Source organism: Astatotilapia calliptera, chromosome 5, assembly GCF_964374335.1.
Source record: "Astatotilapia calliptera chromosome 5, fAstCal68.1, whole genome shotgun sequence".
Lineage (NCBI taxonomy): Eukaryota > Metazoa > Chordata > Actinopteri > Cichliformes > Cichlidae > Astatotilapia > Astatotilapia calliptera.
This window is the reverse complement of record NC_137426.1, coordinates 23,761,447-23,789,244: the sequence shown is the minus strand read 5'-3', so window position 1 is coordinate 23,789,244 and position 27,798 is coordinate 23,761,447. Positions and strand designations below refer to the sequence as shown.

General features: G+C 43.4%; 1 protein-coding gene across 5 annotated transcripts in view; it reads left to right on the top strand.

The window, feature by feature from the left end:
* Window positions 1-27,570, top strand: part of srgap2 (SLIT-ROBO Rho GTPase activating protein 2) — a 60,447-nt gene extending 32,877 nt beyond the window's left edge. For 3 of the 5 annotated variants that reach the window (XM_026168307.2, XM_026168306.2, XM_026168311.2), the window contains 22 exons: window positions 4,026-4,218; window positions 8,228-8,390; window positions 13,286-13,348; window positions 14,470-14,685; window positions 15,004-15,132; window positions 16,463-16,684; window positions 16,774-16,875; window positions 16,989-17,183; window positions 17,312-17,396; window positions 17,980-18,007; window positions 18,306-18,336; window positions 18,988-19,048; window positions 19,259-19,336; window positions 19,443-19,577; window positions 19,663-19,768; window positions 21,361-21,585; window positions 22,425-22,504; window positions 22,837-23,035; window positions 23,759-23,896; window positions 24,076-24,292; window positions 24,390-24,500; window positions 24,596-27,570. In XM_026168307.2, the coding sequence (XP_026024092.2) occupies window positions 4,026-4,218; window positions 8,228-8,390; window positions 13,286-13,348; window positions 14,470-14,685; window positions 15,004-15,132; window positions 16,463-16,684; window positions 16,774-16,875; window positions 16,989-17,183; window positions 17,312-17,396; window positions 17,980-18,007; window positions 18,306-18,336; window positions 18,988-19,048; window positions 19,259-19,336; window positions 19,443-19,577; window positions 19,663-19,768; window positions 21,361-21,585; window positions 22,425-22,504; window positions 22,837-23,035; window positions 23,759-23,896; window positions 24,076-24,292; window positions 24,390-24,500; window positions 24,596-25,126 (3,308 nt within the window). In that variant the 3' untranslated portion in view covers window positions 25,127-27,570. Of the gene's footprint in view, window positions 1-2,102; window positions 3,161-4,025; window positions 4,219-8,227; window positions 8,391-13,285; window positions 13,349-14,469; window positions 14,686-15,003; window positions 15,133-16,462; window positions 16,685-16,773; window positions 16,876-16,988; window positions 17,184-17,311; window positions 17,397-17,979; window positions 18,008-18,305; window positions 18,337-18,987; window positions 19,049-19,258; window positions 19,337-19,442; window positions 19,578-19,662; window positions 19,769-21,360; window positions 21,586-22,424; window positions 22,505-22,836; window positions 23,036-23,758; window positions 23,897-24,075; window positions 24,293-24,389; window positions 24,501-24,595 lie in introns of those variants that run through there. The other 2 variants (XM_026168305.2, XM_026168304.2) reach the window with 2 other exon arrangements.
* Window positions 27,571-27,798: the final 228 nt, after the last annotated feature.

Genomic DNA, 27,798 nt, shown 5'->3' with positions numbered 1-27,798 from the left:
TTATTTTGCTCCAACAAAATAATGTCACATAAATAATGTCTGCAGAGAAAGGAAATGGGAATTTCCATACTTGAGCACACATAGAACGTGGTTACCAAAAGTAATAGGAGCCGTAAACCAGAACTTTACTGCACCCTGTAAATCAACACAACTGTGTGGACTGTCGTAGTTTGTCATTCCTCTGTTGTCTGTACTCTCTGTCACACTCCTTCTCCAGCCACTTCAAGCCTTGTCTCAAACACTCATCACATACTTGTAAACAGTTGTCGTGCGTGCGTGCGCGTGTGCGTGTGCGTGTGTGTGTGTGTGTGTGTGTGTGTGTGTGTGTGTGTGTGTGTGTGTGTGTGTGTGCGTGTGCGTGTCTGGAATAATAATATAGTAACGGAGGGGGACAGAACTAGGGCGGGGCTTCCAGGAGCAGGCTTGAAAGCTGCTGTCAAAACAGCTCAAAGTGACAACTTGGACTCAGAGTGTCACATTGCTGTGTGTGTGCGTGAGTGTGTGAGTGTGTGTGCCCATAGCCCAGGGTGTTTTCAGGTATAATGAGTCCTTGTAGCATTATGTGTAGCTTCTGTATGTAGGCCAGTACACAATGGCATCCAGGGCAACCATCACTTTTGTCAGTTACAAAACAAAACGGCGTTAAGCTGGTGGGAAATTTGCTGCAGAAATAACTCTAAGCAAAGGAAATGATGGGGGAAAGCTATGTTTAGCCTTCACGCTGTGGTTGTCTATGTACTGTGAACTTCAGGTCGATGGTTGTAATGCCTTTTTTTTCTACTTTAATTTCCTCCTCAGTGGCCATCCACGCATTAATATGCAGCGACACATCTGTCTCAGGTTTGAGTTGAGGCAACACAGACAAGCTGCCTGCACTCTTAGTCCAATGAAGTGCCACCTTACTCAGAGTATTCTGTCTTCATCCATCATCTATTTTTGCCGTCTTCCTTTTTCTATGATGATGTATCATAAGCTCTGATGTACCATAGGGAGACGTGGGTGTAGGTGGAATAATCTAAATGGGAAAAAGACATTGAACTCCTCAGATTTCACTGCTACTTTGTGAGCTCACTAATCTTCCAGGCATATGATTTGCCCTGATATCATTTATACACAACCGTCTAACTTGCCCAAACACACCAACAAGTGGCTGCTATGTCTGGAGAGAGTCAAAGAGATAAATGAATAATAAAGACTGATCCTGAAAAAAGAAAAATGCAGTAGTGTGACTATATTCTATTGGGAGACAAATACACTATGTATGTTAATAGAAACCAAAGAGAGGATTAGCTGCTTCAAAGGTAGCAGTCATCTCTGCCTTTTCCAAACTGATCCTGTTTGTGAGTGTGGCTGGACGGGCGAACAGACTGAAAAGCGTATGGACGAGGCTCGTGCAAACAGAGCCAGACAGCCTTCAGCACTACAGACAGAGGAGGCGGAGGGGAGAGAGGGAAGAAAAACAGGGAGAAGAGCATCAGTAAAGTAGAATCCCAGAGCCTGATTACAAGACCTGCTCTCATCTGCCTGGAAAATGTGACTGGACTGTCTGGAGGGGGTGGAGGCGTCACATTCCAGTTCACATCCCACTTCACATCCCATTTCTTACTTGCTGGGGGATGATAGTCATTGCAGAGGGATGAAACCGAAGGGAAGACCTGTGCTGAATCTATTTGACTTGCTGCCTCTCCTTTTTGTTGTAGCAAACTCCCTTTCACTAAGCAAACGGCTTCTTTTGGTAGTAACGGTATTTATATGGTTAAAGACGGAAATGCATAGTGGTGGCAAATCGAATGAAAAGGCAACCCGCATGTTTTATCCCCTATCAGTCATGCTGACATGATTTGGAACCACTTGACCCTTTGTATTGACACATCTGAGTGATTACTTTAACTACGCGGCATGAGAGGTCAGTGACTGGTATGAAAATGCTCTCACTTACACGTAATGTCTTTTGTGCCCTATGAAGCTGAACACTGATGGGATATTTTCTATAGGCATATTTTACAGTGCCCCCCTCCCCCAATACAGGATGGCTTTATAACCCTGCAGTAGAGTTTCAGGGGCTTGGAGAATGAATATCAAAGCTCAATGAAGCAGTTCTGCTCACATGTGATGAGACTTTATGGTGGATTTTTCCTTTAATTTGTCACCCGTCTGTGCTTTTTACATCCCCTTAAGGAAATTGTGTCGAGCAGCCAGTACCAATAGGGTTTAGTGGGGAGAGCTCATGTAACGCAGCCATATATTTTATAAATGAAGCATGCCGTCAAACTCGCTCTTCATCCTAATGTAAATGTAAGGGGCCTGAGAGGGGTTTCAGGGCTCAGGGCACGGCCTCCCTATTAAATTAATTTCCCCCCCATTAAATCTGCTTTCTAAACATTTGGATCACATGGGACTCACCTGTTGCTTTTTTTTTTTTTTAATTCCCTCCTGTACATATCCTCCACCCCTCAAGCTGTTTCCAGGCTGATAACCATATGCTTTCTGTCACCTTCTTACGTTCCTTATGGATGGACAGGTTTGTTTTTGTTGGAGGTGTTGTGTGTTGTCGTCGTGGATGGGCTAATTACAAGGTTTTGTGTCACAGCCTTAAGGGGTGGGACATTGACTCACTCTGGATCATTGACAACGGCGTGCGACGAGAAAATTGCACACAAACACGCACGTATGCAGCCGGCGAGACAAAAACACATGTTGTGAAAGCAAATGTTCACACCAGGTCATTAGCACTGACACAGGCTCGGTGTGTGCATTCCTTTGCCCCCCTGCCCACAGTGTCTTAAAACTCCCTAACTCTGGTTTTTGAATCAGTAAAGAACGACAGTGGCCGCTGGCTGGTGGCACAGTGTTTAGGTATGTGTTTATGAGACAGAGCGAGAGAGAGAGAGAGAGAAGTGGGAGGAGTGGGGCGCTCACAGACACATTTAGAGATCCCACTTCTCTTTGTGGTAATGAGAAACTGCACTCTCAGCTGTTAAACACAAAGGCAGCATCAACAGTCGCTGCTGGCTGGACAGGCAGCTGACTGCATGACTGCGCGTGTGTGTCTATATGTGTGTGTCTGAGTGTGTGAATATTGTTGAAGGGAATCCATACATCACTGAAGCCAGGATGGAGACCAAAACCATCCGCTTTCTGTACAGCCAGCGTTGTAGAGGTATGACAGCTGTGGTAGATTAGCCATGATGACAATTAGAGAAATGCGTGTGTTGTTTCCTAACTCGTTTAAGGGATGCAGACTGCTCGGCATTGGCAGGAAGCTATGGGAGCGTAGCATTAATCTGTCAGCTGTCAGGACTGATCCAGCTTATCACCTGTGTGTGTGTGTGTGTGTGTGTGTGTGTGTGTGTGTGTGTGTGTGTGTGTGTGTGTGTCCTTGGCTGTGCAGAAGTGCTGCTGTGTATGATTTGTGTCTCCTGTTCTGTAGCTGCAATGAGCAGGATTCTCCAGAGAACTTTTTTGCGGCCCGTGATTGAATACGGTTACTGAATGTGCCTGCACTGAGTGCACTCTATTAATTTGAGGGCCAGACTGGAGAGCAGCATGGAGGAGCGAGGAGGGAGGAGGCAGGAGGAAAATGAAAAGTGATAAGCTGGGATAAATGACTGCCTCTGGAGATATGTCTGTGTGGAAGATGATATCTGATCCCGCACTCACAGATGCACACTTATAAATATGATGATGCGCACGCACACGCATGCTTAGCCGTCTGTGCATTGCGGACGGGTGGGAGGGGAATGGAGTTCAGCCAAGCCAACACAGTGCCAGGTGTTTTACTGGAACATCCAGTCATTCAGTCAGCTGTAAAGGGGTTGTTTTAACATCTTACACATCGTTGTGAAATGTGTGTTAATGGTAGTGGTGTATAGCCAACAGCAACATATGAAAAGGCCTTTGATTTTTAGCAAAGACCGATTGCACATTAAACATCGATTCGTGTGTTGATTTCACCTGGCCCATGGCTATGTTAACCAAAAAGCTAACGTCATCTCTGACTCTACTCCTTCCTTTTACCCTTTCAGAGGTCCGTGCTCAGCTGGTGGAGCAGCTCAAGTGTTTGGACCAGCAGTGCGAGCTGAGGGTGCAGCTGCTTCAGGACCTGCAGGACTTCTTTCGAAAGAAGGCAGAAATTGAGATGGACTACAGCCGCAACCTGGAGAAGCTGGGTGAAAGATTCCTCACAAAGACGCGCAGCACCAAGGACCATCTACTCAAGTATGAGAAAATCACACAGACAGCACACGTAGTTTTATTTTGACAGTAAGCCTCAGGTTATGGCTTTTGGTCGCATACGTGTATTTTTAAGTGCCTGGGGCAATTAATATCCTGCCCCTGTAAAAGTCCCTATGTGAGACAAAACTGACCCAGCTTCCATATTTAGCATTTAAAGAAAAAAAAAAACAGCATTGCTTCAGAGACTGGTGACTTCCTTCCTGATAAATGTGAAATAGCTGCTTGACTTGTAGCTGCGTGCACACTGCATTTTAAGGGCTCCTTTCGACTGTCTTTGTGGTCCTGTGAGTCAGTGTTCGTGTCTGAGGGAGGGAAATGACAACTTTTGCCAGAAATGGTCAGGTGGTGATTTTGTGCTCTGACTATTTTGTAGTGTCTTGCTGTGAGTGGATCATTGCCCAAAGGATTCACTGAACTGCTAGCTATTCATAAACTACACACACACAACATATCCTATTGGATAGTACTGCCTCACTGCATCTCACTTCCATCTTTTACCTTGTGAACAGGAATTTGACCGCCAACTCTGAGGATTGCTAAATGCTGAGATATAATACACAGGTTTATGCTGGCAACAGCCTTTAGATGCAATAGTACATATAATGGGCGATCCCTGCCGTTTAGCTGAACAAGCAATAAGCTCCTGTTGTCGTTACTGCAGTATCATTAATACGTCATTAACCAACCCATAGGGACACAAATAGCTCCACTAAATGTCTGATGACTTGTCACACAGCTGTGTGTCATCTGTAACTGCTTACTCTTAAATGAGCAGAGACAGCCCTTTCTGCAGAAACAATATCGTCATCCTTCTGTGCGTTTGTCTCTTTCGTGTTCCCTGCTAGGACTGAAGGCCCAATTAAAAGAGTCACATGAGAAAACAAAGAGACACACAGATTCTGTAAATTGAAATTTACCCTCATAGGGTTTCAAACCAGCTTTCAGGTTTTTTTTTTTTTTTATGTTTGTCACGAAGGCTTTACATTAAGGGACAAAAACAAGCATTTGATTAGACAGAAACATAATTTAGTACTTTGATTTGCATTGCCTTGATGTAATTAAGGCTATCGTACAGATTAATATGTTTGTCTGTCATGCTCAGAAAATGGGAATTCATTCATGGAGCAGCAGCTTATGTTCAAATGCTAATTGATGCATTTTGTTAATAATAATGGACAGATACAGTGTTTAACCCTGTGTTTGTGAAACTAACTGGTAATAACAATAATCAAAAAATCATTAGCAGAGGCGCTTTTAGCTACCAGCTTTTGGTTTTAGAAGTGTTAGAGGTATAGCTCATTTCCACAGAAATGATCTTTTGAATTTTCGATACTCTGGATTTTCCAAGTTAACTGAAACTGTAACAAAGGACAGGGACTTTTTTCTGCTCAGCTTTTCTATATTTTCTTTGACTTCCTCTAAACTATTACCTCCTAAATACCAGCCTTCCTCTTTCTTCCATAGAGTGACTGTTCCCTTTTCTTAAGCACCATGCACCCTTCCAGAGATATTAATATCCCTGCTGGGGGCAAACCCATGTTTACGTGCTCTCTCGCAGACTCAAAAGGATCAATAGGTCCTCTAAACGAAACCCAATTCCGACCGTGAGGACATACCCCACATCACACACAAATTCACTCGGCCTCATACACACCCTCCAGCCCTGATCAATACTGAGACAGTTTCAGATTGTGCGATGCATATTGGGGGGGTGGGCGAGGGAAAGAAGATGATGAGGAAAAGGGAGAGCAATAAACAGAAGAGAAGATGTAGGTTACCTGCTCGACTGGAGCTCCAGCAGCAGCAGGTGTTCTCCCATCATATCCACTAAGTCATCGTAAGGCACCAAAAGTATGACTGAAAACTGTTCAGTTTGTAGTTTTCATTCATTTCTGTGCTCTTCTCCCACCCCGTTTGCTTTTCTTTTCTCCCAACATCTGTGTATTTAACAGTCTTGCTGCATCTGCTGCTGCTCAGTCCGGGTGCCATGCTGGAATTTCAGTTATTTTCCGGCTATTTGTGCTTATTTGTGTGTGTGTGTGTGTGTGTGTGTGTGTGTGTGTGTGTGTGTGTGTGTGTGTGTGTGTGTGTGTGTGCCCTTAGGCTGACAGGCTGATTGGTCACATGGAGAAGCCCTCACAAATTGTGCACTCATTCAAAGCCTGCCCTTATGTTAAATATTAGGACAGTTTGACTGTTAATACGATGCAGCCTCTTGCACAGTCCAGTACTTGAATGAGATTTTTTGATATCTGATCACATGATTGCATGACCACCCATGGGATGAAACAGTAAAAATCCGTTTTATATGTGCTGTTACTTTTTAAGTTTAAGTCCACGGCTTTATCTATTTGCTCCATTAAAATACCACAAAATCAAAAATCATGCACCAGGAATTAAAATCAGTTTTCACACAGATTCATGAAAGCACATTTTAGTTCTCCCAGATTTCACATATTGCCCCGTTTTTCTTTTTTTGTCATTTGTATTGTCTAGTGTCACTGTCTAAATCAGGCGCTCAAGTAATCCTCAAGCACAGATGCATTGCTGCAAAAGCTGTAATGCCTGCGAGGAAGTAATGAAAATAACTTCATGCGGGGATGAAGCCTTTGTAACAGTATGGAACAGCATCTGCACCATGTGACCTAAGGGGGGCCAATTATGTTTCAGTGTTTACCTTGCAGTAGCTGAAGGTCAGAGAGGGATTTGGATGATATTTCACCCAGTGCCGCAGTGCCATTGCCATGGTTATCGCTGGTGGATTCAGGGTGACGAGTCACATGGTGGCGTTGAGGCTGTCTTCTTGAGCTTACGGAGGAACTGGAGTCACATTTTGTGTTTGTTGTGCAACCAGTAAAGACAGACGCACCGGACATGAATCAGACAGAAGAGAGAAGTTTGAAAGGAAAGTGAGGTACATCCACATAACAAGTGCGAGACGGGTTCCAGTATTGAGGTGGTGCGGATGGATTGTCTGTTAGACTCATGTAGTTAGTCATATGACATTGAGACCAGTGTCACCCAGTACCAGTTTATCACATCACCACCATTGAGTCATCTCATTCGAACCACCCTTACACCCCCCCAGAAAACCTTCTTTACTCACACACATGCACACAGTCCCCTCACCGCCCCCGCTGTATACCCCCACTTAGTCAAATCAAAGACTTTCTCTGTCTGTTTGGCATCGTCTGTGCTGGGGTCACTGTTCTACTTTCCGTGACCCGTGTGTGTGTGTGTGTGTGTGTGTGTGTGTGTGTGTGTGTGTGTGTGTGTGTGTGTGTGTGTGTGTGTGTGATATAATTGCCTTGCAGCTCTTTGCTGTCTCTATCCAGTTAAAGCTCCTCTTAACAACACAAAGGCCTTCTTTCATCCACTTACACTCACTCATAATCCATTTTACCCACTAGATCATCCATAACTCATACTATAGTGCACACACACACACACACACACACACACACACACACACACTTTTATAGTGTGCACACCCCATAAAAGCTGTTGTATTGTCATGTAAGCAGGGCATTAACAGCTTTGCATTTGTGTAATGGCTTTGAAACAAAGAGTGCAACACCACTGAACCATTATATCGTTAGTGAAATGATTACAGTCTTCAGATTGCCCTCTTTTTTCCATCTTTTTCTGCTCTTGCTTATTTCCCTCGACAGCAGCTGTGCTTGCAGGGGAGCCTTACCTCTTCCTGCTGGGTCTTGTACCCTGGCTGAATCCTGCGTTGGGGCTGGCTTACCAACCCTTTGTGTATGTATGTGTGTAAGAGAGTCTGTCTACAAACTCTCTGTCTATCCCTGTTATCCCAGTGCCCTGTCTCATGTTTGTAAAAGCTGTATTATGGGTGTACCGTTTGCTTGATTTTGCATATAACATAAAGTAGACCTGTGTGTACAAGTTTGCAGTGAACGTTAGATGAAGGAATTTAGATTACAGCTTCCCTTGAATAAAGACATGTCATTTCTCTCTGTGCATACAGGAAGGAGCAGAGCATTTTATCTCCGGTGAATTGCTGGAACCTGTTGCTGCAACAGGTGAAGAGGGAGAGCCGCGACCACGCCACTCTGTCTGACCTCTACCTCAACAACATCATTCCCCGCTTTGCACAGATCAGTGAGGACTCAGGGCGCCTCTTCAAGAAGGTAAGCACCCACTCAAACACGCAGAAACATCAGAGTCTCGCTCTGATTGTTTTTCCTCACTGTAATTTTGTTTAATTGTCCATCGCGGTTAGCTTGATTTATGTGGCGAACCTAACGGCGTAAGGATTTGCCGTTCTCATGTGTGAATACATTTTAAATCCATGCTGCTGCTAGCTAGATGCTCCTTCCCCATTCTTTCACTTCACGTAAAGAAGTGAAAGAATTCGGCCCGATGTGCTACATCCATGTCGTATTTTGCCATTTCCAACCCCCCCCAGCATCTGTTTTCTGTCTTGGCTGATTTATTGACTGACAGCGAGGCAGCAGAACCTCAGGCCAGGAGAGTTTATACTGTCTGTTTCATACCGAAACCTCCTCCTTGTCCGCCCTGATCTTTGCCTTTATAGTCTGAGAGATGAAAGAGTAAAAATGTGGAGGAAGAACAAAAAAAAAGAATAAAACAAAAGAACTGGAACAGAGCGAGTGGGCTTTACATGACAACAAATGGCAAGGAAGTATTCTCCCCTGGGAGTTTGCTGCTCATCTCCAGGATATGAGACCAAATAAACAAGCCCTTAGTGACAAAAATGCAAATAAAATTTCACTTACTTTTCTCCAGCGCTTCCTTTTTGCTCTGTGTGAGCTTCAGATTGTGAACATTTCTGCAGGGCATTCTGGCATTTTTTAGCAGCCGTATTGGAGCTTTGAGCGATGGACACAAAGGGCTGAATTTAAATTTACAGTAAGTGTTAGTTTGGATATTAAGAGTTGACTCTAAGGTAAAGGTCACATTGAAGAAGGCTAGGGATGGGCGCAGGGAAAAAATTTAATCAGAGGAAAGCCACTCCAAGTATAGAAAGATAAGTGTCTGCTCCGACAGCAAAGTGAGGCCATCTGTGAGTGGAATGTCACGGCAGAGGCTGCTGATTTCCAACCCGATAGGCTGTCTTTGAACTACATTTACAATCAGATCCCAAGTGGCAGGAGCGCACACAAACCTCTACTTTCATTTCTCTGCCTGTCCGACATGCAGCACTCATTCCTGCCCTCTAGCCTCTTGGACATTGATTTAAATTTTTCACGTTTTTTTTAATACTGGGTGCATGTGCATGTGGGTTGTTTCCATCATGTCTAGGCCATAAGCAGGCTGCACAGAGAATGCTCTGATGGCTAATTAAGTGGATAATTGGTTCATTTATAACATTTCCAGTCAGTGGCATGAATACCAGTAGTGCCAGGGGCTGTTATACACAAACACAACTCATGGAGATGCAAAGCACAACCCGTATTAGAGAAGCTAACACATTCATCTCAGGCTCTTGAAATAGAGTGGGAGTGTGTGAGATTTTAGTCACTGGCCAACAGGAAGCAGTAATGAATCAAGCTGCACTATTAACACGTACACAATCTCCACCTAAGCCACAAACATCAGGACTAATGAAGCCGTTGCTAGTTTCTGCTTTGTAGTACCTGTAGAGTGTAAAGTAGACGACCACAGGCAAAACAGGAAGTTCAAAGGTCGACATCCACGGTAGGAGAGCTTAGCCATGACTATTGCTTTTTAATTGGCTGTGGTCTGGGCTTTGTCACCTAATGTGTGCCTCTTTAGAGGGCAGGAAAACTACAGTTATCCTGTTACCTCTTTTGTCTGCCGTGCTATCCTAAATCTCCTTCCGTACCACTTTATCCCCTCTGTTCCTGACCTTTTTGTCCCTTGTAATGATGTCACATAGGTTCGACATTATGATATCTGATCCCCTACACGCCTCGCCTTGTCTTTTTCATATACCACCTTCAAACCTCCCACCCTTAACCTTTTTTGTTTTCGCTGACCTGTAAGCCTCCGAGCCTTCTCTGCTCCTTTTTGCGCCCTCATCCAGGAGAAGACAGATGTTCAACATGCTCTGCTTTTGCTTTCAGTCTGCATTCCTCTTCTTTTTTTGTTACTTTCACTGTCCTATTTCTCTCCTCCTTTCATTTCCCCCCTCCCTATCTGCTGCTGTCTCTCACCATTGAAGCCAGATTGTGTACACAGATTTGCATTATGTGTAAATCTGTGTGCACACATATCGTAACCACTGCAAACACTTCCAATAGTAAAAGGGATATTGTTCAGTTAATGTGTCAGATATTGGTTTCCTTATTTCTATGAGTTCCAGTGGCAATCAATCTGACCTTTTACTCCCACGGCTAGATTATCACAGAGGTACATGCCACGTTTTACAGAAGGCACACATGCTCTGAAGCATATCTGCAAGAGGCTGCAATGCAATTGAAGTATATCGAAAGAGGAAGCTCATGTGTGAGTTTGTGTTGAGTGTGTTCTGAACCCTGTCAGTGTAATTTCATGTCATTCAATCACCAGTCCGAGCTACAGTGACTATGTCACAATGGAATGCAACGGCCTTTTTGGCCTTTTGGGTTTCTTTTTTTTTTTTTCTGCAGAAACAATTATGAATTTAGAAAAAGTAGAAAATCACAAAAGAAAGCGAAAACAACAACATGATTTCCATATTTTCAGCTGCCATTGCAACCATCCATCCATCAATCATCCTTTTCTTATTTAAATCAGGTCCACGAGGGCGCACTGGAGCCTACTCCAAACTGATTAAAAGGCTGGGATACCCACTTGGACAGGTCGCACCTCTGTCACAGAGAGACCAAACAATTACTCTTGCTCACAATTACAGCTCCTTCATTGTCAGTTTAGAATTACTGCTTAACCTTACATGCATGTCTCTGGATTGTGGGAGGGAGCCTTAGTACCCAGAGACAATCCACACAGGCACAGGAAGAACATCTAAACTCCCCACAGAAAGGCCCCAGCCGGCCAGTGCTAGCAATGCTAACAGCTACACCGCCATGCTGCCCACATTTGCTACCAAATGTTTAATATGTTGCATAAAAGTTGGGAAATTGTGGGACTGTCTTGAAATATCAAATATTGATAATGTATCACACTCCAGTGTCTTCTTGTCACTCTAAAATAGGTCTGCGTGTCTGCTGGGAAAAACTGTGTAATGCAATCTTTTCTGCTTCCGAATTCTGATAAAACTAAAATGATCAAGAGCAAGAACTGACAGAAAGATTTTTGTTGGCAGTTATTGTACTCTTTCTTCAGATCAGCTTATCAAAGATATCACAAAGACTTAAAAATGTCTTTTCTGGTGTTGGCTGTCTCAGACAATAATTCATGCTTTTGTTTCATCCGAATTGATTATTCTAACTTTTTGTTTTTAAGGTACATAAAGTCTTCTAAGCATAAAACTCTGTGATTTGATCCCATCTCAACAATTTGGAACTTGACTTGAATTAATTCTAACCTAAACAGATCTGAAGGAGGTTTTGATGATGTACAAAATTCAAAATGGGAAAAAGTGGCCCTTCATCATTCTGAAACAGTCTGACTATGCTCTTAATACAGTGAGAAGCATGAGCCCTTTCCTATTCATATTGCGATTTGAAAAGAAATCAGCAAATTCCAGGGCAGTTTCCTGTCATGGCACCACAGACATCTGCCTCCATGACTCTGTTTAGGCCTTAAAATCTAACCCGGGGACGTCAAATACATTTTACGTCTTGAGCCACATACAGCCCACTTTGATCTTAAAAGAGTCGGACGAGTGATTTTCCTCTTTTTGTCAGTATAAAGATGTTTGACTACACATTACATCCCAGAGATATCTTAATACAAGAAAAGGAAGTGCAATTTCAGCAGCATGTTTAAGATTTTCTACATGATAAATGTGCAAAATTACAGAAAAGGTTTTGGTAGCTGCCCAGATTGTCCTGTGAGTATAGAGTTTTTGTTAATTCACACTGGAAATGTTCTTCTTTTTTTTAAATCAAAATTTGATAAAGAAAAATGTGATGACAAACAGGAACATTTCTATCATTTAATTCTCTGAATGGCCTTTGGGAAGGTCTTTCTCAATAGGAAATACAGTTAAAAACCCCAAAATGTATGCCCTCTTTTTCCAGCCTTCCAGTGGCCTGGATTGTAGTCTTTGTCGGGCTGATTTTGGCCCGCGGGCCCTATGTTTGGCACCCCTGATCTAAACCTGATAATAATATTTTCTCTTTATTGTTCAATCGGTTGCTCTTCTTTTACCTGTCACCAGTTATCATTTTGGTATCTTCCTACCTTGTATGTTCACACTGTACATTTTCCATATGGATCCATTCTGAACACACAAAGCATGCGTTGCCGGTCAGACAGAGGTATCCTTTGTCTGTTACTCTTCCTGTTTTTTGGGACAGGCACTGTCCTGAGGCAAATCTGTGATACTGAGTGATTTTAAAATTTTATGTTTCGGTTTGTGATAATATTAAACCCAAGTCTGGACCCTGGTGCCCTTTTAGCAGATTAGCAAAGTCCTAACATAGAAATGTTGAGAAGGGCTCTGAATGGATGTGTGTGTTTATTCATGTGTGTGCACTAATGTGTGTGGAGTCTACTCATCTGTGGGCTGCTGTGAAGTCATCAGTCAGTAGTGGCTCCTGGCAGTTATGTCTGGAGAATGGTAGCGCCTGTATGACTCCCTGTCCTCCCTCTCTTGTTTCTTTTTCTGTCTTTTGCCACTTCGTCATCCCACCCTGTCCTTAGCTCTTTTGTCCTCTCGCCATCTCGGCCATCATGTAGAGATCAGTATCTGTAGCTCCACATCCATCGGGACCATTACCGCCTCACTCATTTGTCTGGATTAGACACTTGTCCACTGCTGTTTGGCCAGATAATCTACTCTTGATTTATTGATCGACCACATGGCTGAGTGGGTATAGTGGGACCCCATCAGTGGACAGCCCTTAGAAGCTGCAAGTTATAACACTGTGTCAATGGTTGGGACTGTTTCACCACATGTGCTCTCTGTTTGTCTCTCTCTCTGTCTCATCAGAGCAAAGAGGTTGGCTTACAGCTGCAAGAAGACCTGTTGAAAGTTCTTAATGAGCTTTACTCGGTAAGGAAAACCCTTTTTATTACAGTCACAAGCAAGATTATAATTTTGTCTCACGATCGCCTGCATTTCATACAGAACAATGAGAAAGAGCCCTGCCCTTGTTGTGCTATGGGTAGGTGTTAGCAGACACTAAAACTGCTTTCTTTTACCTTTTTTCACAGTGTATTTAGACAAATATGAGCTCATAAGAAAGTAAACAGTTTAACTACAGTTACCTCAGTCATTTCCTTACGTTCTGTGGAGTACGACCACCAGGTGTGAATTTGAGCAGCATTTCTTGCCGTCATCAGCTTTATGGTGCCTTCAGGGCCCCTAAAGTTTTTAGTTAGCAGTATCGTCACATTCATATTTAATATTTTGCTCGATCTACTCCTTTGGTTCACCACCAAAATGCCTGCAAAACTAATGACATCAAATTCAACTGTACCCTGTTTTTAAAGCTGATTAGCGGATGTGCCAAAGCTAAATGGTGATCGTGTTAAACATGCCAAACCTCACTGTCTTCTTCCACCATCACGGGCATCTAAGAGTCTGGCTCCACATTTTCATGCTACTGCCGAAAGCACTAAAGCAGTCTGAGTGTGTTTCACTGTCTGCGTGTGTGGGTTTTCTACTACAGCTTAAAGCTTCAGCTAAGGCTCAGCCAGGCCCATAAAAGCAACTTTTGCACTGTAATTATAGTCTATAGTAAGAGATAGGAATAGATCTGGTTTGAGTGACGCTCACATGCTTGCTCATAGACAAACCAGTGTGTCTGTCTGCAGTGTTGCTGGAGGGTTTGAGCAGAACAGCATAATGATGGCTCTAGTGGTGGTCGCTTGAATAAGGCTGACGCTGCACACGCTCTCGTTTCACGTGTTTAACTCTTCACGGTAAACTCAAACCACACCCCTCTGCCATCCAGCACGGTGCTGTGACGCCTTCTCTTCAATATTTTGAAGCCAGCCATTGCTCGAGGTTTATCCAGAAAAGAGAGCCAATTGGTGTTTTGAGCTGTGTGTGCACTGAGCTTTGGTGCTTCGCTTGCTCACTGGCAAAAGGCCCGCTTTTGATACGGAGCCAGAAGTGAGCGAAGAGACACACATTTGTGTTTGTCTACAAATCTCGACCCTTGTTTCCAGGTGATGAAGACATACCACATGTACAACACTGACAGCATCAATGCTGAGTCCAAGCTCAAGGAGGCAGAGAAGCAGGAGGAGAAGCAGATGGGGCGCTCTGGTCGACAGGATGACCGCCAAACGCCGCGTTCCCCAGACACCCTGGCCAGCATAAAGATGGACGAGAAACCCGTCCGGCGTTCCAGCGTCAAAAAAATCGAGAAGATGAAGGAGAAGGTGAGCAAGCCTGCGTGGGATTAAGGGGGGAGGGCAAATCGAGGGGAGCGAGCAGATAGATGAGCAGATAGATGACGGCTGTTTCTGGGCTCCCCACCTGTTGTCAGACAGATCTATGTTTGTGTCTCATGAATGATTTATAAGTGTGCGCTTGGCTTATTGCTAACCCTGTTTATTATTACTGGAGCCTGTCACACCAGCACGGTTCCTCTCTTCTTATTACCGGCAATCAATACTGAGACGTTACACTGAAACACATATTAACCCTCTCTCTTCCTTCTCTCATTCTGTCCCTATTCTTCTTTCCTCTCTTATCAGAGGCAAGCTAAGTACACAGAGAACAGACTGAAGGCCATCAAAGCCAGAAATGAGTACCTGCTCGCCCTCGAGGCCACCAACAGCTGCGTCTTCAAATATTACATCCATGACCTCTCTGACATCATTGATGTGAGTATAAGCGCACCGCGTTGTTGTTGTGTCTGCGTTTGAGCCAGCGGTGGCTCCTCGGTCAGTCTCTTCACATTAGCCTCAGTACTGTCTCTCTTCTTAAGTCCTTATGCTTCCCAAGTGCATAACACAGGGTTTATTGTGCCTCTCCATTGACAGCCAGAGGCAAAAAGAAAAAAATCTAGATTGCACGGAAGCTGTTAATTCTCTGCTTGATTATAACGCGTCACGGCCTGTTGAAATAACGAAGCAGTCATCAGCACGTTTCATTTCTGAAGAAACTGACACGTGTCTGGACAAGCAACATTTAACTAGGTAGGAGGTGGCATGTAGCAATACATCAGTTCTATTTATTTGTTTGTTTGTTTTTTTACAGGTTTTTTTGTTTCGTTTTAGTTTAAAAATTGTGTATAATTTTGCTTGGAACCAGCAAGCAGGTACCAGCTGGAGACAGTGTTCCTATCATGCCTGTGAAGCAAATTAAGGAAGCAGTAATCATGCAATTATTCATGTGTATGCATAAACAGTTTCTGCAAGGGTGACCTGAAAGGGCAGCGAAACAGGCTCATGACCTGAGTGTCACAGAAAGCTCCAGCGGCCCCAATGGCACTGGACAGCTTCCTGTTGCTGGAAAAGAGGATACTTATCTCAGCATGTATTCAGCCTTTTTTCTGTATTTATTCATCCTGTAAGTAAACTGCTACACCTTTAGGTATTAGATTATATCCAGTTTTATGTTTTAAAAATGACACATCTTTATGGTACTTCATGATAAATAACCATGAAATCACTTAATAGTAGCAGGTACAGAGAGAGGGACATATGCTATCGTAAAACAGCAGAACCAATATTATTATCAGCACTTCTTTTTTCTTTTAGCAAGATATTCCTCCTCTCCAATATCACAATGTTCATTCATTCATCAGACTTCGAGGGTCAGGTTTAAAAAAGTTCTTTGTCACAGCTTTTTTAAAATATATTTTGAATGAATACCATTAAGGAGAAGTTAGGGTAGACTACGGTTATTGTAGTAAGACGATATTGATCGTACAGCACTTTCCACTTGTATTTGATAAATGATGCTGACATAAAAATACAGGTCAGCAATGTGTGGGAGAAGTCTAGTGACACTGTCATATACCATGTTAATTCAGTGTTTCTGGTCTGTTTCTGGCTTTCTCTCTAAACATTTCCCATGTGCCACTGAATAAATGAATGAATTGCAGAACAAAGGGGCAAAACTATAAAAATTACAAAGTTAAAGAGAGTGGGGTTGTTTTTTTTTTAACCAATAATGTTTATTCATACCATATGTCTGCATGTGTGATAGTGCTGTGACCTGGGCTACCATGCCAGCCTCCACCGAGCGCTGAGGACCTACTTGTCTGCTGAACAGAATGTGGAAACATCCAAACAAACAGGGCTTGGTGCTCTAGAGGGAGCCACAGAGAGTCTTGAAGCCAACGGAGACAAACAGAAACTGATGGAGACCTACAACAATGTCTTCTGCCCACCAGCTCGCTTTGACTTTCAGTCCCACATGGGAGACACGGTAGAGTCGCGTTGCTCGTTTGTGTGTTAGAGTAAGTGTATAAATGTGATTGTTCTAATATGTGTAGTTTTTATTTTTTTCATTTATAGATGGGAGTGATGTGTGCACAGTCGCCACTTGAAAGCGACCTGATCCAGAGGTGTCAGCAGCTGCAATCCCGCCTCTCCACGCTTAAGATTGAGAATGATGAGGTCGGGCATGTTTCTTTTCTTCTTCTCGTTTTATTTATACATTTAGCCTCTCACACTTTCCACCTGCGCTGTGTGTTAATCCCAGCCTGTTTTATATCATTGCTGCCATTCAGGTGAAGAAAACCATGGAGGCTACTCTGTCCACCATTCAAGACATGGTGACTGTGGAGGACTATGATGTCTCCGAGTGCTTCCAGCACAGCAACAGCATGGAGTCAGTCAAATCCACTTGTGAATCCTATCTCAGCAAACCCAGCCTGGCCAAGCGACGGGCCAATCAGCAGGAGACGGAGCAGTTTTACTTCACAGTCAGTTCCAATTAATGCTATCATTTATCTAGCAATGACTCTGGTCATTAATGTTCATTTGTGTTGGCTGGAAAGGATAATCTGCACAAACTGTAACTTCATCATGTGTGTCTTTGTATGTGTTGTAGAAGCTGAAGGAGTTTCTGGAAGGCAGGAACCTGATCACCAAGCTGGAGGCCAAGCATGACCTCATCAAGAAGACCCTAGGAGAGGGTGAGTATGACTGCCAAAATGTCCTTCATATCTTTTAGAAGTTGATCTTTTTTCCTTCCCATCTGGGTGAGTGTTTACGTGCTGGGAGTCCTCCAGTGGGACTGAGGAGGATTCAGGATTCATGAACAGTCTGGTGCCCAGAGGCTAAACAGGGAACAAATCTGAGAGATGAGTGGTGCAGTGGGGCGCATCAGTGAGCAACGCAGGGAAGCAGAATCACTTTAATATATCTAATATCCACACGTTCAGTGTGTGTGACAGAGGGCGAGGGTAGGTCAAAGTGACAGTGACCATATGTGGATGCAGCTGTTTGCTTAACTTAGTTTGTGTGTGGGGAAGGTGTAGCAGTGGGCTGAAAGTGCCATCCAGTTCACAGCGTTGTGGGAGAACCCCTCCTGAGTTGTGTGTGTGTGTAAAGCTAAAAGTGGGAAGTGTGTTTCTCTTTTTTTTTCTGTTCCATCAGACAAATTTCCTCATGCGTCCTGTTTCTGCTATAACTGCCTATCTCTCTCTTCTCTGTCATAACTCCCTTTACCCCACTCCACCCCCATCCCCTTTTCCTTCCTGCTTCTCCCTATTTTAGGTCAGAAGACTGACTGTTGCCTTGCCAGGTAGGTGTGGCGTAGGAAGGAAATATGCTAATATACACATATAGGGACCCACACATGCGCGCACACACACATATATATTCACACACATATTTACCAAAGCAGTGTTAAAGCCTGATTTCTTGGCAGGCAGGGTTATTATTTTCCTTGTCAGTGTTTATAGATATCCTCAACACATGTCCATGTGTGTCTGTGTATACAAATAGAGTATTACCAGAGTTGGGAGTATAAATAGACTTTCTCTGGAGACATAATGACAGAGTGCCGTTCTTTTTTTCCCTTTTCCCTCTCTGCTGCGTAGCGGACGGAGAAACTCAACAGTACGGAAGCAGGTAATTATTTTTTGAGCATTTTGTGTGTGTGTGTGTGTGTGTGTGTGTGTGTGTGTGTGTGTGTGCTTTGTTTTTAACTCAGGCCACGTGATTTCTCACAACATCCTCCTCCCATAGGGTGAATTTGTACCTATTATTTGTATCGTATTACTCATTTTAATGTAACCCGATATAGCAATGCACAAACGTACATGTCTGCTTCTACAGTTGCATCTGTAGTAGCTGATCAGCAGGCAACCTTTTCATGAGAGAATCTGGTGTTTGTAGCTCCCCCTTGTGGTTGTGTTTGTTTTAAGCGCTGGCTTAAAATGTAATCCCAGTAATTGTTAATTTTAAATTATATCTAAAAAAAAAAAAAACATAACTGTGATGAAATATCTTTATATTCTGAGCATGTACTGTCTAATATGGATTCCTTGGACTCACTGCCAGAGATTTTTTTGGAATCCCCAAACAAACAAAGGGAAAAGGAAAAGGTGCTGTCTCCTAGCAACAGCTGGGAACCCAGTGCCCACTGTCCTTCCCCCATGTCTGATACCCGTTCCTTCTAAATGTGTGCACCCATGCATGTGCATTTGCAGACATGTCAGAAGAAAGAAATGTGCCGTTTTCTTCCTCTGACAGGAGTAACTCTTTTCCCTCTTATTGCAGGAGTCGGGCGAAACCATTCCCCTGATGGTTGAGAGCTGCATCCGCTTCATCAGTCGCCATGGTGAGGAAATTCTGCGGTGAAGTGATAGGTTTAGGATCAGCTTTTTTCTCTCTGCTGATTGGTTAAACTACTACAAATGCGATTGGTTCTGGATCTCTTTGAACTGGAAAAAATGTATCAGAATTCTTCCCTCTAATTTCAGATTTGTGAATCTCTGAAATTGAACAAGGGAATTGATATTGACTTGTGTGCGGTTGTGTATGTGTGTAGGTCTGCAGCATGAGGGAATCTTCAGAGTGTCAGGCTCACAAGTGGAAGTCAATGACATCAAGAATGCTTTTGAGAGAGGTAACACTGTCCTGCAGGAAAAACAAGCATTTCCCCTCTGTTGTGTTTATCTAGCGCGTTATTATCCGTTGTGTCCCACGGTCCCTCCTCTTCTCATCCGGTGTAGGTGAGGACCCGCTCGCAGGGGACCAAAATGACCATGACATGGACTCAATTGCTGGTGTGCTCAAGCTTTACTTTAGAGGCCTGGATCACGCCCTCTTCCCTAAAGAAGTCTTCCATGACCTGATATCCTGTGTCTGTAAGTGTTACTTCCTTTTGGCTGTTTGTGTGTTTATGAATTTGAGAGTGTGAGTAATCTCATGGGGGTTCATTTTCATTTTCAGCAATGGAGAGCCTCACAGAGCGGGCAGTTCATATTAAGAAGGTTCTGCAGTCCCTACCAAGTAAAACCCTCATCATCATGAGATACCTTTTTGCCTTCCTCAACCAGTGAGTACCAGAGCGCTCAGAGGCCAGATGTTTGGGATTAAGCTATAGATGTATCACTAACTACAATTTTGAACATAGATGGTGTGTATTAATGTGGTAGCACAGTCTAGTGTAACGCTTTGTTGGGAAACCTACTGGGCCACACCTTTTAATCTTTGAATTCAGGTGTTTTCACTTCCTGTGTCGCACATAACCTGCTCCTGCTCTTTGACACAGTAGGAACAGTGGATTCACTAATCTTAAAACAAACAGCACAAAAGTAGGCATGCAAACCTATCACAGAGCTACTGCTAATAATTAAATGTCATCAAACTGTTGATTTGGACAACAGAGTTCAAAATGTATGTATAAAAATGTAAGTAATTCACTGAATCTTCATTCATGAAGAAATATACTTTCAGTATCAATCAATGTAGAAAGAGTCCACAGAGCAGAAGTCTAAAGGAAGTATGGTTAAAAACAATATCTACTACATAAAATCTAAAACTTGCTTAACCACGTGTAAAGGTCACTATAAGCAGCCCTATTCTGATCCACTTGACCTATAGCAGTGGTTCCCAAACTTTTTTGCTGGGCCCCCTTTTGTTTTACAAGAAAAGTGTTTGTCCGTGATTTGGAGAGCCCAGCGCTGCTCCCGATGCAAGGGAAACTAATTCTGTCGCAGAGACCTACCTCGGCAAAGGAAAGATATGCTTCACCATATTTTCTAGTCTTTGGCTTGGAATGAAGTTGGTTTGGAAACATATTTGGCGATGCTTCATCTCCAGCTTTGCGTTTGTGTGGGAGCCCCGTCACAAAACCAGTCAATGATGTCCAAGGGTTCTTTTTTTGTTTTTTGTTTTTTGCGGGCCCCACACTTTGGGAATCTCTGACCTATAGTCACTTGATTATTTGGTAAACATCCGATTTTATATGGCCATCTCACACAGAATCAAAACATCCTTCAACTTTCATGGAAAGTCAAGTTCGGGGTCATAAAAGTCCACAAAAGAAACTATAACAAGCCCTTTATTACTCAAGAAACTGTAAGCCTTCCTCTCTGTGAAATTAATAAATTTCCTCCATTGAGTTTATTTTAGTAGTTCAATATTCTGAAATGGACTCAGTTTCATCACACTAGCCAAAAATCCAATCTCTTTTAAAAAAAAAAGTGAAGGGCAAACAAAAAAGCTTTTTTAACAAAGGTACTAATCTTGTATCAGTTCAAAGAAATATTAAACTAAGAGCAAGACCACAAAAAAACTGTCTGAGTGCATGTACGGCACGCAGAGACGCAATCCATTCTGTCCAGTCCGTCCTTAAAAGCCGTGACTAAACCCTTCAGTTAAAGGGAGAAAGGGTAAAAAGCAATATGGTGTGGGAGACGTGACATTTGAGACTCATGGGTAAACCAAGTGGTCCCAGACAGCTCATGTGGAGAAGGGGAGTTTCTTTTACGTGAGTGATTTACAGTCAACCCCTAAACTCCTGCTTCTTCTCACTCACTGAAACGCGCACACACATCGTCGGAGTCTCTCCATCACCAGGTTATAAATGACTTGTCATGGTTGTTTGGGTTTATATGTTGAGACTCTGCTTTCTCTTCTGCCCAGCCTGTCTCAGTACAGCGAGGAAAACATGATGGACCCCTACAACCTGGCAATCTGTTTTGGCCCCACCCTGATGTCTGTCCCAGAGGGTCATGACCAGGTTTCTTGCCAGGCCCATGTCAACGAACTCATTAAAACTATCATCATCCACCATGACACCATCTTTCCTGGACCGCAAGACCTGCAAGGCCCCATCTACACTATTCCTGGAGTTGGAGATGACTTCTGGTGAGGCTTGGGGAAGAAACCCCATAAATCACAATGGGATGAAACTTAAATTACTAAAGCTTCTTGAAGCTAACTGGATATATCTTCCAATTGTTTTTCAAACTGCTGTAGAAGGGACTTAGAGATGATGAGTAGGCCAGAAATGGGGAGTGGGGGTTGATTTAGAGGCTGCCGGGGAGTGATGGAGGCTCAGCTTGTCTGCCCTACTCTGGGTAAGGGGCCACGAGGATCAGCTTACCCTCTGTCACACTAAAGATTAAAGCCCCGCCTAACCACAGAGCACAGCGTGTACACACTCACACACCACAACGCACACAATGGTTACTTTCAGTTTTACTATAATGACAAGCCCGGGCACCAGTTATTATGATTGCTGGCAGTCATTCCGGTTGTACAGACTGTATGTCACACAAAGTATGGTGACTACATTCACGCTAGCATATGCTAACTTTATTTGAATCGACCAGAATGATTCTGTGAGCTTGTGTCATCGCTACAGAAAATATATCCACAGGGTAGTCGATTGTTTCATTTCAATATTTTAAACATCTTATACAATCCCTGCAAATGACAAAGAAATTCCAGCAGTCTGTGTTTTTCTGTTACATTCAATTCACCAACCTTCCAAAACAAATTTGTTTTTGATGGCAGGCAGCTCAGAATGGGTGAACACCACGTTAAGCACTATGTAGAACCTGTCTAACCTTAAAAGGCTCTATATAACTGCAGACCACAACTTGGTCTGCAGTTATAACTTGGTGCAGGATTTTGAGGTCAGATTGTGAGTTATCAGAGAAGTATGGCATCCTCTAACTCCTGCTGCCCTCCATTTACTGTAGTGACAGTCAACACTGTGAGCCCCCTCTTGTGGAAGAGCCAGCACCTGACACTGTCTCTGTCAGCCATAACAGCGAAGATGGTAAGTAACATACAAAACTAACTACATGCACTGTATGTGCTTTATATACTGGCTTGTTTTTCATTAGTTTAGGAGATCTCATGCTTTCCTAACCATTTACTGTGGCTTAAATTTTTTTGTGCAAGCTCACGTCTTGCTCCCATTAATCTGTTTTGTTATTGCGCAGCAATTTTTAACGTGATTGCAGTCACTGAATGAAACAGCACTAACCTGCCATGCGCTAATCAGGCTTCCTCTCTCCTACACCTCTCTATTCCCTCATTTTTGCGGCTCCTCTGCTCCTCCGCTCCTCTGCCACATCCCCTGTCTCTCCGCCGTTCTCTGAATCTCAGGCTCCTTGGCTGTTTCAGAGTCTGATCCAATCGAAGCCATCGCTAGGTTTGATTACACAGGCCGGACCGGTCGGGAGCTGTCATTCAAGAAAGGTGCCTCTCTGCTTCTGTACCACCGAGCCTCTGATGACTGGTGGGAGGGACGACACAATGGAGTGGATGGACTGGTGCCACACCAGTATATTGTGGTCCAAGACACGTAAGATCTGTTCTAGTAATTAATCTACGTCATACATTTTAAGAGGCTGACTTTTGTATTCATTAAATTAGATGTTACTTTAAAATTTTTGTCTGATATGAATGTTGGTTATAATAATAATATTTTACCCAGAGAACAAAGAGGCCTCTGTCAAAAGCATAAACTGGAATGATGTCAAACACTGACCATGAGTAAATACAGAAACTAGTCCAGTGGAAATCCCCGTTGCTAAGGAAGTGCAGTCATACAGACTGCATATCATAGCAGATCAATTTCCTCTTCAGCTTAGCCTCTTGTTTAAACAAGCATGCAGAGAGGCTTGTTGCGTTAGTGTAAGGATTTTCCCTCCCTGCTACCCAAGCACAAAAATCTGAACCTCATGTTCACTTTGCTGTTGCTAACTGTTCTGCAACTGCATTGCAAATGACTACAATGAGATCTGGGATTTATATAGAGAAATACCTTATTTCTTTTGTACAAGTATAAATGTAAGAGTAGGTCAAGGCAGATTTCTATTATTTATTTAATGCAGCTAAGACTGTTTTTTTTTTTGACTGCTCGTGGTTCGCGTGGAAGTAAAGAGCAGCTGCTATATAGCTTTAAAATAAGCTTTTTCTTGCAGATGTGTCAGTGTGCGTTATATTCTCTGCTTTGTAGGTTTGATGCAAGGCAGAGGCAGAGCGGGAGTAACGCGATTTTGCTGTGTTTCTTTTTTCCCTCCAGGTCTGATGTGGGGCGAGGAAGTCCAAAGCCAGACTTGGACAGCAGGGATCTGCTGGAGGATAGAGTACCCACTCGAGTCAGTGCTGCCTCTCCTACAGGAGCTCATGTAGCTGACATCTATCTGGCCAACCTGAACAAGTGTGTATCGTGTGCAGATACGTCTCAAAATATATACGTTTCAGTCAGATGACAGTTTGTGACATTAGTCATGTGTGGTTTTATTCTTTTCAGATTGTTTTTCCATTAGCTCCATGAACATTTCGTAATGATTCACAATAGTATAGAAAAGAAATGAGTAAAACATTTGTGTTATTCAGGCTGAGGAAACGGCCGGAGCCCGGGAACATCAGAAGAACGTTCCGCTCAGAGAGCGACAGCACAAGTCCAGGAACCAGCGGAGGCGGGGGAGGAGGAGTGAGGACCGCTTCTCTTCCTGTTGGCGGCGCTCTTGTAAAAGAAACCGGGGACAAGCGACCCGTGAGCGCTCATAGCATCCTCAACTCAGTTACTCGCCACTCCTCACTCAAGACCAAGGTACTGTAACTGGATCTCCTTTTGTATGCAGACATGGAGTGACTGCACTATTGCTGTCTGGGAAAACATTTAATTGAGGCCATTGTGCTGCTTTTAGGTGGAGAGTCCACAGTTGCGGAAGACGACTACAGCAGGGCGCTCCAAGAGCTTCAGCAACCACAGACCACTGGACCCTGAAGTCATAGCCCAGGTGGATCCCCTCTCACAGGTACTGCTTTCATTTCAGCTTCAAGTTTAAACATCTGGAACATTTCAGCTTTCTGTCTGTGTGTGTTTACTTTATGTCGGATTCCTTCATTACAGGACATTGAAACAACCTTAAATGAGTTCAGTAAGTTGGAAAGACAGAGCACCCCGAAACATACACATACCCCTGACGTGGTGCTGGACACCCTGGAGCAGCTGAAAAGCGGAGGAGGAGCTTCAGAGCCCTCTAGTCCACTCCACTCCCGTCTGTTGCGGGACAATGAGGGAGGCTCACACGCCCATTCACTCCAGCGCAGCGCCTCCTCAGCTAGCGACGTGCCCTCCTCCTTCCGCCCTGCCAAGAGCCAGCCACGGAGCCCCCTGCCCTCTGCCACGTCCCCGTCTTTGTCCACCTCTCACTCCTCATCCCTATCTTCCTTCAGAGAGTCGCGCCCGCCAGCAACAAGGCCCAAGCCGGTGGTGTTCCCAAAGGGTGGAGGAGGTAGCGGCAGTCCAGCAATGGGCTCCCCAACCTCCACTGTTCCCCCTACACCTCCTCCTCCACCTGCAGGCCACACACACTCTCTCCCCCACACGCCTCCCCCTCCCCCTCCATCCCAGTCTAATGATAAATCTTGCCCTGCTTAAGTCCCAAAATGGAAATCCTGATTCTTGCAAACTCTTAAGATTCTTGCAGCTCTTCTGTCAGGTGCCAAAAGCGCTTCGCTTGTTACATAGGACCCATAACCCAATTCTCACATGTAGCATTCACTACTTGGAGACCAGATGAGTTCCTTATGATGCCATGTTCAATTTAGTGTCAAGTTTTTAATCTGCCCTCTCCTGCCAGCTCTGCTTTACTACAGCTCAACTATCACTGATAAAGCAAAAGACACTTTTTCTCTCTTTTTTTCCTTCTTGCCACCACAGAGATTCCAGACGTTGCTGGATTTTCAAATCTTGTACAGGGGAGCAGGACTCAGGGTGGACTCATACAGGCCCTGGAGCTTGCATACACTAGTTTGCGTTGTATGAAATTCCATTTGAGTGGGCGTGCAAGAGTGTTACTTGCCTTTTATACACAGATTTATGTGAGGAATAAAAAGCACTGTTTTTTTAATTTGTTTGGTTTTTTTGTATAGTAGATACGACAGCGTTTTTTATCTTTTTAATGACCCCGTGACTAGCAGACCAGATTTCAGAGAACAGACTGTGAAATGCTAACCTCTAACTCACACACTGACCTGCTGCTTCAGAAGTGGAAAGCTGGAGGTAAAGGCAGACTTTTGGGATGATAACAAAAAGAAAAGAAAACTGGTCCAAATACCTGTGCAAGTCATATGATGGAGAGCTTTACTTTGCCTTTTTCCTTCAGTGTTCAATATCATTTCGAAATATTCTTATTTTTTAATATTTCTTTTTTTGTATTCGCACCACAACAGGAGCATAAAATAACATGGCCAACAATAATTTTAAGTCTACGTAAAGCAATACAAATGCTAAACCCTGGTAGTTTGTGGCATTATGTGCTGCTCGTCTCCTGCAGCTCGGTTTTGTGTGTAGGGGACCACTGAAGACCCAGCATTTTCCTATGTAGTGTTGGACTGTACATGCAAACGTACGTTTTCTTTAAACGTATGTGCGTGGCAGTGCTTTTGTTTTGTGGCAGCTAAACCCCTTTCAGGTTTTCCTTGCATGCTGGGGGCCGCTGACTGCAGCCACTGCAGCAGCAGCAGCTGTCCGAGTCCAACTCCAAACAGAGCTACATTTTGCTCCTTTTAACGACATCCTTCAAACATAGCCGTAAAAAAAGGAGTTTTGATTATTCTAACAGTGTGTATGTATATTTAATAATCACAATGATAACTGGAAGCACGGAGCTGAGATTCCTCCTGAGTGTGTTTATATAAAAGCACAACCAACCACCTCATCGAATACGTTCTTAAGCAAAGTTTGTTTATATTCTCATTTGGGGTTTTTATTTTTTATTTTTTGGGTTTTTATGCTCAGAATTTGTAAATTGTGGAGTTTTGTAGCCACCTGGGTAAATGCACATGCGTGCTCCTGTGTCAGGCACGCATTGGCAGAGTATGTATGCACCTCACCCAGCCCTTGCCTAAGCAAAAATGGATGCCAACCAACAGCGACTGCCTGGAGACACACAGAAACTTCTCCGGTGTTTTGGAGTGCTGGCCGCCTGAGCGCTGAACAAATATGCACTGTATAAATGTCACCAGATAAAAAGCGTACAGGGATACTTAAAATGTCTTCGTTTGCCAGTTGTCTTCACCCAGATCCAAGAAAGAAAGCCTTTTTTTGTAACCGTGTTGAACAAATGCTAAACTCACATTACCCAGCACATAGTGCACTCATGGATGCTCTCTCTCTCCCAGGCAATGATTTGTTAGTGTTAAGGTTTATTTTTAATCACTGTATACTGATTGTGTGTTACCTTGTGTATTTGTGTTGCTCTTACCTCATCATGAGAACTGGAGGGATTGTGCGCGCGTGCATGTGTGTTCGTGTGTGTGGTTGTGGTGCAGAAACATGAAATGACATTGTCGGCACAAACACTCTCGCACATACACACCATGCATGTGGGTGGTTGGTGTGTTTTGTCCCAGTTGTGCTGTCCAAAGGGAACTGGGAGCCTCTTTTGATCTCAAATCAATCATCGTGCACTTGAACAACTTGGCTTGCATGTGGACTAACTGTGTGGGGATGATAATGTAGGCGTTGAATATTGTTACATATGCATTTTTGTGTCAGTTTGAAAATGGCAGAACTTAAAAACAAAACAAAAAAAAGACCGTAATGTCAAATCTATTTATAGTTGTCTCTGTATTACTGGAGAATCCTGTGTTCAGATTTACTTTGTAAATACAATGTTGTACATTACAGAGGTACACTCTTTTTTTGGTACAATATTGTACAGTAATAGCAATAGTAGTTTAATCAAATAGGCCTTATATAATATTCCACGTGTAGTTCTTGTTGTAGATCTGCTTTTTTGTTCTTTTGTTTTTTTTAATAAACATTGCTTGCTATAAAGATTCTTGATTTGTTTGTAACAATAAATTGACAACATGAAACTCCCAGGAAGTCGTTCTTTAAAACGTTATTTCCAATTTTATGTCTGTCCACTGTTATTTGTTTATTACGTCTTACTATTGTGCATTAGTAAGACGTAATAAACAAATATCCACGGCACGAAGATACAGCTGTCCAAAGGGGAGTTTAATCGATTTAATGTTAAGAAAGTCCGAAAATCCCTTAAGCCGTGCAGAACTCTCAAAGAACTCTGCAAAGTGCCACACAGA